The 13,487-nt window shown below is 37.9% G+C and overlaps 1 protein-coding gene and 1 long non-coding RNA gene across 3 annotated transcripts in view; one reads left to right on the top strand and one right to left on the bottom strand.

Moving 5' to 3' along the window:
- Window positions 1–13,487, top strand: part of LOC113034749 (contactin-associated protein-like 4) — an 81,057-nt gene that overhangs the window by 12,109 nt on the left and 55,461 nt on the right. Inside the window, exon 2 of one of the 2 annotated variants that reach the window (XM_026189729.2) lies at window positions 5,038–5,148. In XM_026189729.2, the coding sequence (XP_026045514.2) occupies window positions 5,038–5,148 (111 nt within the window). Of the gene's footprint in view, window positions 1–5,037; window positions 5,149–11,760; window positions 12,374–13,487 lie in introns of those variants that run through there. The other variant, XM_080287618.1, reaches the window with a different exon arrangement.
- Window positions 3,270–7,789, bottom strand: LOC113034750 (uncharacterized). The gene is made up of 3 exons (XR_003274233.2): window positions 7,338–7,789; window positions 5,003–5,132; window positions 3,270–4,072 (listed from the first exon to the last, which is right to left on the bottom strand). It is a non-coding gene; the product is annotated as an uncharacterized LOC113034750 (long non-coding RNA).

Below are 13,487 nucleotides of genomic sequence, written 5' to 3'. Positions count from 1 at the left end.
AAGGTGTTACACGATCAATAGAAACAGCAATGTAACACAGTCTAACACAATATCCAGCCTCAAATATAACTCTACTTAACATCAGCATTAAGACATTATGTGTCATTATTAGGTATTTGAAAATAAATCTACTCATGTTGCCTCTTTAAAAAAAAGAAAGAGAGATGTAATACACTTTGCAAGATATGACTTGCCCTGGATACTGTGTTTGACAGTGAACTGAGCTACTGACCGGCAGTTTCTGAGTGGATAAGCATCCGTTTCAAACAATACCAGCATGCCAGAGGTGTTTATAACAAGGCAGGACTGGAAACATTTTTTTTAGCATTCAGTCGCAGCTCAGGAGCTATTCAATAGGCAGGCTCCTGTCTCAAGCCAGAGATACATGCTGGAATGAAGGCACGCAAGTCAGAGCAGAAGAGAGATCTCCCCGATGAAATGCCCCATTCTGCTACCTATATACACTAGCAAAAACGTGACATTACGAAGCTTATTTTTAATTAAAACACAACTGAAGACACACATACTTAATTGGGTCTGTGTAAGCGCGCCATCATGAAAAAATGCAGTCCTGAGATCCCAACTGTAGTGGGAAGTACCACAGGGATGGATTTAAGTACTTCAACAGGTGTTTAGAAGTCTGTCTTTCTCTCTTTGGACAGATTTGTCAATACAAGTAGTCCCTAGGTGCTCACAAATAGAAATATAAACATCGTAATGGGCATTGCTGCCGGTGTGATGTTACTGCAAAATGGTCTCTGGTGCACATAATTCACAGTGATCCAGAGACTCCACTATTATCTGTATAATAATTTATCACCTAGTAATTTTTTCAACATCTGCCCCTAAGCAATCCAAGCCAGCCTGGCATTGCAAAATCCGAAATAAATAATATGCCAAATGATTAAATGTTATCCCCAGAAATACTTTGCTTTTTCTTTGTATACTTTTGGTATCCTGTGATTAACTTCCTGGTATGTATTACTGAAACAAACTGTTGTATTTGCAATAAGTACTTACAATTTTTGTTGGAGGATTTATTTAAAAACCTATTTTTTGCCTTTTTACAGCTTTATTTGAAAGGGTACAGTGAAGAGTGACAGGAAAGCAGAGGGAATGACATGCGGCAAAGGGCCACAGGTCGGACTCGAATCTGCCTCCTCATCCCAGTGAGCTTAACTGGCACCTTCTTATTGGAGGATTGAGGAAGATTTGAGTTTGAGGCTCTAATATTTTTTGCTCGGCATTACTGGCTAGAAAATAAAGTCAGTTAGACATTAAGCACCACTGTATTGAGAGTCCAGTATCATTAAGGAGCTCCATACCAATAAATCTGACAGCTCTTGTTCATTTAGGTGAAGCCACTCATAAATGCTTCTGCTATTTCACTGACAGAGTAAAGTTGACTCTATTTGGTGACACAACACGATGGCAGGATGCATGAGAGAATGTGTGTAAAGTTCATTCTTTTGGATATATATTTATTTCATACATGCCATGGGCGTGCAGAGCACTGGGAGGGGTTCTCTTTTTATAGCACTCTCAAAGTCACAGGAGTTATGATTATAAGAGCTGTCAGGGCTAATGATTCACAATATCACTATTTAGGCTGAGGCCTGTCAAGCTAGCACTCCATTACTAGCCCTAACACCCAGTCCTCTGAGAGCCTACACTGTCTGCTTCTACATGGTGTTAAAAATATGCTAAGGCTGGAAACATAAATCTGGAAAGAAATAACCAAAAACGTGAGTATAATGAGTACCAGAGAATTTAATTGTACTGTGTGGTCTCTGTTTTATGTCTTAACTCTTCCATGAGAAACTGAGCTCCAGTTGAGTAAGCAGTAAGTGTTCAGAGCCAGCTTAATTCATTATGCACAATTCTGTGATTGTCTATGCAGCTTCACAGCTAACAACACCAGCTACTGGACCTATAAAATGTTATGATTGAGTGAGTGTAGACCTAATAGTTAAAGTTAGTTAAACTTAAGTTTTCTTAAGAGAAGCCCTTAAAAGGTATTACAACCATTAGAATCCAATTTGGAAAAATTACAACATTTATCAATCCACAGGTTTAGCTTCATATACATGAGTGTGAAACAGCAGAAGAAGAAGTTCTATTGGGCTTAGTTAGGTTGTGACACTCAGGAGGCAGCTGACAGGTACAAAAAGGACAGTTGGAGTGAGGTCCTTGCAGTACGTGAAGCAAAAACTTGGATGCAGGAGGAGTTTGGGTAGGCCATCGAGCAAGACTTTCAGCCAACATCACGGCACTTCTGAGAAACCGTCAGGTAACTGCAGAAGGGCAAGCAACCTCCTTTTCAAAGTGTATACAGTGGGGACAGAGTGGTGCTGACCTTAACTGAGGTTATAGTCAGTTGTTGCAAAGAATACTTTAAAGAATGTGAGAGGAATTGAGGAGATCCTCAAAGTGGAAGCAGAGCAGGGGACGATGGGGATGACTCGCTTATCAGGGTGGCCGAGGTCACTGAAGCAGTCAAAAAGTGACAAAGCTTTGCTTTGGGTTTCTTAAAGTTGACTGACACACCTCTGCAGCGTCAGATAGACGTTAGGGATAGTGCCTCTGTATTGACACCGGACAGTGGTCACCCTTTTTAAGAAGTGGAACCAGGAAATGTGGTCCAGTTTCAGAAGCATTGCACTCCTCAGCCTATGACTTTATCCTGTGCTTTCTGTTGCTAAATGTGCATAGGTGAACTCAGTGAAGGTCTTTAATTTCAACCCACAAAAAGCTGCATTTCAAATATGTAATAAATGAATAACTGGACACTGAACAAAATAAGAACAAGGTCTCGAAGTTCTCTTTAAATTTCTTTTTAAATGGACACGAGAAATTTCAAATATATTTTAAATCATTAAAATGTTGACATTCAAGAATGCCTGAAATATCTTGTATTATAATGTTTCATAGGAGTTCGAACAATATATTCAAAGATACTGATTATTATTATTGCAGTTTTGAATTATATCTTTATCACATATGTTTGCTGGAAATACAACCAACGCCTAGTCATCCTGCATCATCACATTCTGCCTATTTGTGAAATACCTGTCTCACTATGTAGAATGTCACCTTTGCTTTTAGTCCTTGATGCACTTAATGCAGCAATATTTTTCCTGAGAAATTAAAACAGTTGTGTTTTAAGGCACAAGGTCTAGATTTGGAAGTTAGCAGGGTGTTGTGGTTAATGTCCTGTTTGGACATTTGTGTTGCAAGTTTCTTTTTTTACTTAAAACTAACTAAAACTACATGGTCTGGTTTAACTTAAATAAATGTTTGAAAAAAATCAGGAAAGCGTGACGTATGAGCACCCATATGTGACTAGTTGGAAGTGAGCTATCCATCTCACTACTGTCGCTACACACTGCCGCTAAAGGACACCTTGTATTCAAAATTAGCTTTGACAGCAACACAGAAATGGGAACCGACTACATAATAACTTCTCCGCTTAAAGAATCAAATGATCTCTTACTCATGAAAACTTTATTTCTTATCTTTGCATAATTTTAGACACACAAAACCACAAACAGTACACATTATACCTCTCTTTCATATTAATTTCCAACCTTGGCATTCTTGGAAATCTATATAGGTATTTTGTTTCGTGTAGGCAATGGCACAAACACCATGGTATGCCTAAACATATATACGGTTTTAATCTTCGGTGTTTCACCGAAAGAAGATCTGTTTACACCTTAATTTTCAAGTCCAGACTCTAAGTGTCTTTTTCATACACATTGAAAGGGGATGAAAAATGCAGCTGTCAGCTTCACCTCTCTCAGTTGATAATTGAAAAGATAGACTAGATGGCACTTTCATTCAGGAAGGGGTGGGGTGAAAAACTAAAAATATATTGCAAATCATCAATTGTCATAGGAACAGGAACACCTGACTGTAGACAATTGTGGAAGTCCTTTCAAGTATCAAGGAGACATTAGTAGATTTTTATAATTATGCATTCTCTTTAAGTTGCTCCCCTTTATCAGCTGCCAGACAAAGGTGCTTTTGTTTGGAGATGAAGTGCACAGATGTAGATCTTTCAGAGTAGAATCTTAAAAAAAAACAAAAACATTTTATGCAAATAATCTTTAAACTGTGTAAACACACAAATGCCTTTTACGCTTTATCAAAAAGTTCAATTGTATTTAGCTTCTGATCATTTTTATCCTTAATGTCAGTACTTTTGTTTATAATCCAGAGTAATTTTGTACTTGATTTTTAATGCTTTACTTTTTACATTGCAAAAATCGCTGTACCGTGTTGTTTAAGCACAATTAAAATGATGAAAGTGAAAGCAAAGTCAAACTTTCTGTCTAATTTCCCAGAACAGGCAGAAATCCAATATCAAAGCAGGAAGGCAAAGTCTGATTAAATCTAGACTAAACAAAGCTTAAGATGCTTCATTTATATAATCTCACCAAGAGATATCTCTCTCTCCAAGCTCTCTAAGATATTTGGCTCCCGGCCACAAAGATCATCTAGCAGGAGGATTTAGCTGAAGTCCAATCCTCAAGTCACTTCAGCGGATTACTGAACATTTTAGTTTGTTAAATAACTGTTTATCAGACATGAATGCACAAAAATCTGCATATTTCTTTTCTTTATTGCTTATAACTGACAAAATGTTGCCTTGAACTTATGCTTGCAGTGTTTTTTTAAATGAACGTAAAAATGTAATTATGTATATTCATGTAATCCTTGGAGAAACTGATAAAGCTGAAAGATGCTGCTGAGTCTGTAAATTGAAAGAAAGGCTAAATGTTGTATCGTACCACACTCGGCATCAATTTAATATAGTCAATAAGAATTAGACAGTATGAGTAGCCTCACATGACATGACTGATCCACTCCACTGTTGGCCATTATGTTAAATGAATGTGTTTTGTCAGATGGCGAGAACACTACACAGCTTAAAGCTAATCATGAACATTAATCTCTATTGTTGTTTAACATTTGCAACAATGACGAGGTGTATGCTCACCTATTGTTTTAAATTATGTGTTCTCTGATTCTCAGAGGTGTGTCACAGTCCGCTAGTATCCAACCTGCCACCATCATCGTTCAGGAGCTCATCACAATTATCCGGCAGCCATGGACCCGGCTTTGCCAAGCTGAACCGGAGAGAAGGTGAGTAACAGTAATTACTGCATTTGTCTTGGCTGAAATGTTTTTGATCAATAAATCAAACTCCATTAGCTTTCCACATGGATTCTCCTAAGTGTTGTTCTTAGGGCACAAGGTAGGCATTACTTTTCATATTAATACTTACTCAAACGAAAGTGTGAAACTGTGTGATATGAGCGATTCTGCAGATTTTAGCAACTCCATCCACTGCTGTGTTTCAGCAACCGATGTACAACTGTCAATATGAAATTGGAGGGCATAACTCTAAAAGGAGCTGTTGTTAAGAAGCTAGATAAACTAAAGTTTAGTTTTTCTATATAGCACAGATTCACAAACACTTATATTATGGTAAAAAGCCCCTTAACACCTACAATATTAGAGAGTTAATGCCAATGATTTAACAGTCCTTTTTGCACAAGGACAGCATGATGCTTGGGAGCAAGATAGCTCTGAAATAACCAAGGCTCAAGTAGCAGCAGTCATCTCCCTCCCACACACTGGAGGCTTAGGGGTAAAGAAAGGAAAGAAAAGCAATACCTCTGTACAGGACAGAGTAGACAAAAGGTAATGACATGCAGTTGTGGCAGAGATTGCATGCAGAGTTTAAATAAATAAATAAATAAAAATTGAGAGTCATTGAGAGTCCCACTGAAGTTTCAGTCTATTGCAACTTGACCCAGCCCTAACTATAAACTCAATCAAGAAGTTTTAAGCCTAATTTCCTGAACTCCAACTAGGAATAGTTTTCACAGCAGAGTAGACCAATAGCTAAAAGTTCAGCCTCCCATTTTATTTTTGGAAACTCCTGCAAGTAAGCCTGCAGTTTGAGAATGATGTACTATGACTAAATATTATGGGCTGATCATTCAAGAGTTTGAATCCCTTCTACTCACAAATTAAATCTGGCATTGACATTTAGGAGAAATATGATCTCTCTCCCTCCTCCCTGTTAGTAGTGATGGGACGTTCTGTATCGAGGCTTCGGAGCGTGTGTCGAGTAATGGAGGGGGCGTTTCCGCGAAGCGCGTATCGAGGCTTGCTTCATTTATGGGAGGAGCTGAAAATGATGACGTCCGAAGCCTCGCTGCCCGGCTGTACCACGTGACTGGTTCATGAAGCGGTTCGAACTTTGCCGCAAATAATCATTTTCCATACTGCCAGCATAAATATACACAGTATACTGCCATCACTACAATATACATGTTTTACACACTCCTTTTGTTGTTGACATTTACAGGCTGTGTGCAAAATGCCACACTCTTCAAATTCATGCCAGCTATTATTTTTACGTCCAGTAGGTGTCCTGCTAGAGCAAATGAAGCTTCATGAAGCTTCGCGTTGGGGTGAACCAATTGGATGAAAAGCTCCAGTGCTTCATGGGGCTTCATCTGCCCATCACTACCTGTTAGTGCTCTCAGTGTGGTTTTTAAACTCAACTGAATAACTTCACTGGGAGCTTTGAGAATAAGCTAATAACAAGAAATTATGTATAGGCTAGAAGTTAGAAATGCATGGACTAGAATATAACCAGTGTTGTAAGTGGTGGAAAAGGGACAAAAATTAAGAGGTTTCAATGCAAAACTTAATAAACAACCTGAACCTAAGTTAGTTGGATTATAGAAGTCAGTCACAAATCCAAAAAACAAATATAAACAGCAGAATCAAAAGTCACCCAGCAAACATGAGGGACGACAACAACCAAGCAAGGGACACAAAAAAAAAAAAAATCTAACAGAGGTCAGAGGAAATATATGGCTATTTATACACTAAGTTAATTAGGACAGAGTGGAAACACCAGGGGAACAAGACACAGCTGAACCAAGTCTGAAAATGAGACATGAGGGGGTGTCCAAATTCACGGGCTGCATCCTCCTGAGGCCGCATTTGTAGGCCAATTACGTCACAGCGATGCGACGAAGGCTGTCCAAATTCGTAGACTCAAATGCAGCCGACAAATGCATCCTCATTTTCCCCGAATTTGAAGGATGGGTCGGTGTGTCCTTCGTGGCCTACCATATCCCAGAATTCATAGCGCGGCTCAACCAATTCCGTGTGTGAATTATTTAGGACCCAAGATGCGGCAGCTCTGGTGCAAGTGAGTTTATTTAGCAAAAGTAGACACAAACAGAGATGGTGAGGGTGAGCTTAAAACTAAGAAAGCCTAAACTGGGAACAACTAAGGAAAAACAAACCTGAAATTTTGAGACAAGAAACCGAGATACAGGGAGACGGAGACGACGACGACGACGACGACGACGAGAAGAACATAGGGAAAAACCACACAGGATGACGGCGGGAGAAACGCAGACGAACCAGCAACTAACAGAGGCAGACACAAGATTTAAATACACAGAAGGATAATGAGGGAATGAGACACAAAAGGAGGGCACAGCTGGGAGTAATCCGGCCTGACGAGACAGGGGAAAAGTAAAGTGAACACACTGAGATCAGACACGGATCTTCAAAGTAAAACAGGAAACACATACACGTAATGACATAACCCACAACCTTAACACAGACTGGGGGACACAGAACATAGGAACATGAACCATGAAACAGAAGAGTACAAACACCCAAGGTAACCAAAACCACAGAATAATAATAATAAACTAAAACATAAACACGGAGTCACAGACTCCGGATCATGACAGGTACTAAGTTTTAAAATTACTCTTATTACTCTTTCTGGGTCACAAAATAAACTTTTAACATATTTTCAGGCGAGAATGTAGCTGTGTAAACTTCAAATATGCTCAGTTTATCAAGATATCACATGTTTGCAAAACGTCTTCGGAGACGTCTGTTATCCACCAGCTTGATAGCTAGCCGGAAGCTCGAGGGTCACTGAAGCCACCGAGAACGGCACAACTCCCGGCACATCATTTTCAGATCACCGCATTCTTTCGCTACTCAGGTTAAACGTAATTTATAAGTCACTTAGACAACCTAAAAATGTTATTGTTGGGCTTTTTTCAGTGTTTAATTTGTTCGTGAGTAAATCGGTTTGATTGAGATTAAAGTCATTAGATTAGATTTGATAAAAAAAACTTTTTTAATCCCCCGGGTGGTTTTCACACAGCTGAATAAACATCAAACAGAAAACCGATTAAACAGAAGTGAGAGATGGTCGAGAATTTACACCACTGTCCTGTTATATTTTAGATAGGAAGGAGCAGACAGCTGAGTTTATTAAACTCCACCGAGACAGCGGTGACGCAGATCTGAAGGCTAGACCGTCACAGCCGTTTACTTCCGGTCTACCTGACCTTCTGAGGACCCGGCCCACGTAGACCGCAAAGGCTGGGTCCTCAGGAGGATGCAGCCCACGAATTTGGACGTGACTATGGGCAAGTAAAAGTAAGGAACAAAACACAAATGACTATCAAAATAAGACAGGAAGTAACATAACATATAAACATGTAACATAGAGACAACCAATTGATAAGATACAAACATATACAAGCTTGGAATAAACGAAAGCACAAAGGCTTAAATATAACTGAACACTAACAGAAAATAGAATACAAAAGTAGTGAGAACTAAAAACTACAAATCCTAAAGACTAAACACAGAATGATGATGGACTTGATGCAAAATAAAAGGAATTCAAAAACCCAAGAATATTAAAGAAAACCTACAAAACAAAGAAAAACAATAACATAAACTGAATATAAAACTATATGACACAGAGTTACAGAGGTATAGGAAACTTCATATACCGTATTAGGAATTTAGTATATTCCTCCCCTCTTTTTGAAGAAGTATTATAAGTGACATTTTCAATGCTCATATTTCAGTCTGTGCTTTCACCGGTGCCTTCTAGTATAAAAGGAATCCTGGGCTTGCAAGACTTTTAAAATAGAAGGTGCGATCCTCCAAAATAGATTCATAGAGCGTTCTCCTATTGTGTCAAAGATATTATATATTTCTTAAAGCTAATAAAAATCAAATAATGGATTTGAAAGCTTCTGAAACCTTTTCATATTTCTGTGACTCACCACTGAATCCTATGATGAAAAATAGAGTGGATGCAATCATTTATTTATTTATCTGCTTATTCAAATCAATAACTTTTCCATCTTATTAAATACTGTTATTTGACCAGAATTGGGACACTGATGCAAAATGTAACCAGCTATGGGAATCCTTTCCACTCTGATCAAGTCATAACTTTTTAAAATGTATCCTCTTCACGCAGATGTATAGATTTTATTGTAGATAAACATTCTCATTTTCACTCTTTAATTCCACTGGTGGGTTGAGCGAATTTCCTGAACACGCCTCAGAGGTAGCTGTCTTTAAACCAGATGTATGCACTTCAGAACCCCAGGATCCTGCCATCTCATTGGCATTTACCAACATTTTGTTGTTTTAGATTAAAATTTTTCATGACATCTACTCGTCATCTCAGGAAACAGGCTCAAAGGTAACAGGCAAGGTTGGTGATGTAGTTAAGCCAAAGAGTGTTACAATAGTTTAACTATTCTATCCCTCCCTCTGCTATACTCACAAGTATTCACATATAAAATTTAGAAGTTTAACATTAATAAATTATTGCTGCATCATTGTCATTTTTTTAACTCTCCAGTGTTTTCCTTGAGCAGATGTAGAGGGAAGCTCTCCTTTGTTTCTGCTCTGATGGTGCAGCAGCGCGTCTGATGGTGCAGCAGCACGTCTGATGGTGCAGCATGCAACATTAAAGACACATTTCAGCTGGATTCACATCAACTGACACCTTGTGATTTGACTAATCGGCAAAGAGAATATTTTGCAAACACATTAGAAGATAGAGGTCAACAACTGAATGTGTGGCTACGTGGTCACTGGGAAAAAATTTTGGTGCATCAGTCACCATCATTTGGCTTCTTTACACTCAAACCAGAGACATAAATCAAAAAGGAAATTTGATGTCTTTGTCTTTGACACAACTCAGGATGTGAATGATTTTCACCACCTAACAGACAGCAGGAAGCGCAGCCTGCAGGTTTCTGTTTCCTCGGTGTGTTTGATGGCAAAAGCTGTGAGCAAACACACCCACTGTGTTTCTCCACTTCTGTCAACCTGTTCCGTTTGTTTACGGATCCGAGTTTGATCTGCATAACAGAAGATGTGTTGCTTCTGAAGGAAGATTAAGTACATCTGAACAACATCAGTTAGTTTTTCTTTTTTTTTTCCCCGCACGGCTAAAAAAAAATCACCAAGGAGATGAAGATAGAATAAAACTTGGAATAAAAACGAAACTGAAGCTAATGATGTGCGTCAGATTTTGTGCAAACAAGAAACTACCATTTCTAAATCAGAGCACTCATTTTGCCTGTACATGTGTACTGTGTCACTCTATGGTACTTAATTTGGCTCCACATTTTGTTTTGGCATATTGTTACACTAGATATCCTTCGTGATGCAACCCGCAAGTTAGTGAAGTTTCACTTGTTAGGGAAATATGTTACCCACCATAGGGCCTTACTCATATTGATTGGTATATACACATGCACAGCAAGATACAGCTGATTTGCATGCAAGGTGTACAATATGTTTTAAACATGAGACAGTATGGAGCCTCTGAGCTGAGAGGTTTAACTGTTTGCTAATACAGAATCTTGCAGGCTCTACTGTTTAGTATCAGTGAGGATTTAAGTTATTGCTAATAATAAGAAATGCTTCATTTACTTATCTCTTGCACTAACAGCTGGGATCATTAAGGTTACAAAGCCTTATTAGTTTTCTAAATCTAAAGCTGAATTACTATGGATTCCTTAACAGATTGCATTTCGTTTTGAAAGTATTAACACAAAAACTAGAAAGAATCCAAAATTTGTCCATGTTAACAGATTAATTAACCAGAGCTGCTTTTATTTTAAAGTCCCAACTGTTCTCCAAAGAAATCAGTGAATAAATCAGCAGCTTCTGTTCATTTACGTCTCCTCCAGCTGCTGCTAACACTCCTCATACTCTATAGTTATTCTCTAAGGAGCCACCTTATTCAGAGTTAATTTACCAGCACATTTAGCAGACTCGTATGGAACAACACAGATGTTTAAGAGAAATGGATTGCTAATTTTGCTTCGAATCACTGCGCATCAGTCTTGTTGCACTGTTAACCCCAGCATTAGCCTGTGAGCAACCATGATTATGCAAATGTTGCCTAAACCTCTAACTGGCCTTCTTCATATCCTAAAACAGTTATTGTTTCCTTATTTTACTGTATTTTGTTTATTATTTTTTTGCAAATTTAATTTAAATATTTGGGAACAAATTATTGGAAAAATAAAATGGAGCTACCATGTGTTTATTATTTCTATGATTTCTAAAAAATAAATAAATAAAAATGAGCTGAAGGAAACAAACTGTTTAAACATTAACTGATTTCCCACCAAAATCAAATCAGAAAAACTGCTTTAACATTTAGAAACGTGCACAACCTATTCAGCCATGTAATTCTGTGTGAACTGCAGGCTAATCAGGAGTACTTAAATTAGATGAGAGTAAATGCAGGGGTGCACTGAAAACCAGTGTTGGTCAAGTTACTTGAAAAAAGTAATCAATAACTAATTACTGATTACTCCCCCCAAAAAGTAATCCCGTTACTTTACTGATTACTTATTTTCAAAAGTAATTAATTACTTAGTTACTTAGTTACTTTTTAAAAACACGATTTACAACCTGAAGAGGTGATAAAGCGATAGATCTTTCAGCCCAATTCTACTTTTTCTACATAATCCATCATACAAAATGTAATCAAATGGAAAAGTCTCTTTTTTTAACTTGTTTTATCAGTTTTAATCTTTTAACTTTATGCATCAAGCAAAACATTTAATTATATGCAACATTCTCTGACTTGAATAAATTAGTTTAACATTTAAACCTATTTTCTACACATTCCAGCACATAAAATAAAATATTTTTTGTGTTTTCACTCACTCTTTCAAACAGATGCAAGTAAAACACAGCAGAAAATAAATAAAGTCAAAGACTCAGCGGTCCTTTTGCTCTATTTTCACCTGTAAAGCAGGAGCAGGGTAGGCGGAGGGTTACCCTGGTGCAGGTGTGCTGCGGTCAGTTGAAGAATCCGCGCGAGTGTCTCTGTGAGTTTCCCATCACGTCGTAGCTACTCGGGTGCTTGCTCGGAAGTTTAGGGGTTTTTTTCGCTGTAAAAAGAAGTTTTCTTCCCACGCACGATGGACGCTAATGTTTTTGTCACTTTTTATGGAATCAAACTCAAAGTAAGGTCAGTACTTCCACACTTTAAACGCTGCACGCTCATACTCTCTCCCGCACTCGATATATTATCCATTGTTGATCTGCACACAGCTGCTGTCACCAACGTCGCACTTGCTTACGTCACTGTCATGAGACATTCTCGCAAAAAAAATCACGGTTTTAGTAACGCAGTAACGCAGCGTTCCTACGGGAAAGTAACGGTAATCTAATTACCGATTTTGCAATAGTAATCCCTTACTTTACTCGTTACTTGAAAAAAGTAATCAGATTACAGTAACGCGTTACAAGTAACGCGTTACTGCCCATCTCTGCTGAAAACAGATCTCATCCAAGAAGAAGAAAAGTTTATCCTACTGTAGCTTGCCATGTCAACATATACTGTGAAATCTCAGAAGTAATGAAATAATGATTACTGTTGTTTTTACTGTAATAGTAACAATAGTCATAAGAATGCTAATCTTGTCATATCACCTACCTTCATGATATCATTTTTTTTCTCCAGTGTCCAGCATGGACACCAGCAAACGCTGCAACCAGTGAAACTGTCACAAATATTAAACCAAACCTTCACAGTCCCGGGTTCTTGTTTACTTTTTATTAAGTTTTGGTTCTTGTTTAGATTTTACTGTTTGCTTTTATATTTGTCTAAATTCTTATTGTTTCATTCTCCCCCTTATCAGTTCCCAAGTAGCATATCCTCTATTCCTGCCTTTATTCCTCCCATTAGAGATGGGATCAGAGGAGGCGAGGAAAAGATGCAAAAGGAGAGGAGTCAAAGCAAACAAAATGTAACAAAATGAGACCTGTTTGACTTGGATCAAATATTTTAAAGTGTCAATTAATTATGATGTTTGATGCAATCGGATCATAAATAGTTTTGTTCATCGCCCAACTACATCTCTACTTTATGACATATAATAATATTAATGATATTTTTTACATTTATGACTACTTTTAATTCATTTCACAACATGTGATAAGATATTATACCTTCTTTTGAATATACACGGAAACAGGGCTGTCAAAGTCCAGTCATATGATATGAATCATATGCATAAAACCAGTGAGTTGCTAAAAGAGCACTCGTGGTTTGTTTACAGTAGTGCTCCAGTCTTTGGGTT

The sequence above is a fragment of the Astatotilapia calliptera genome, chromosome 13, assembly GCF_964374335.1.
Source record: "Astatotilapia calliptera chromosome 13, fAstCal68.1, whole genome shotgun sequence".
Classification (NCBI taxonomy): Eukaryota; Metazoa; Chordata; class Actinopteri; order Cichliformes; family Cichlidae; genus Astatotilapia; species Astatotilapia calliptera.
The sequence above is the reverse complement of the archived record's forward strand: the minus strand, read 5'-3'. Positions and strand labels throughout refer to the sequence as shown.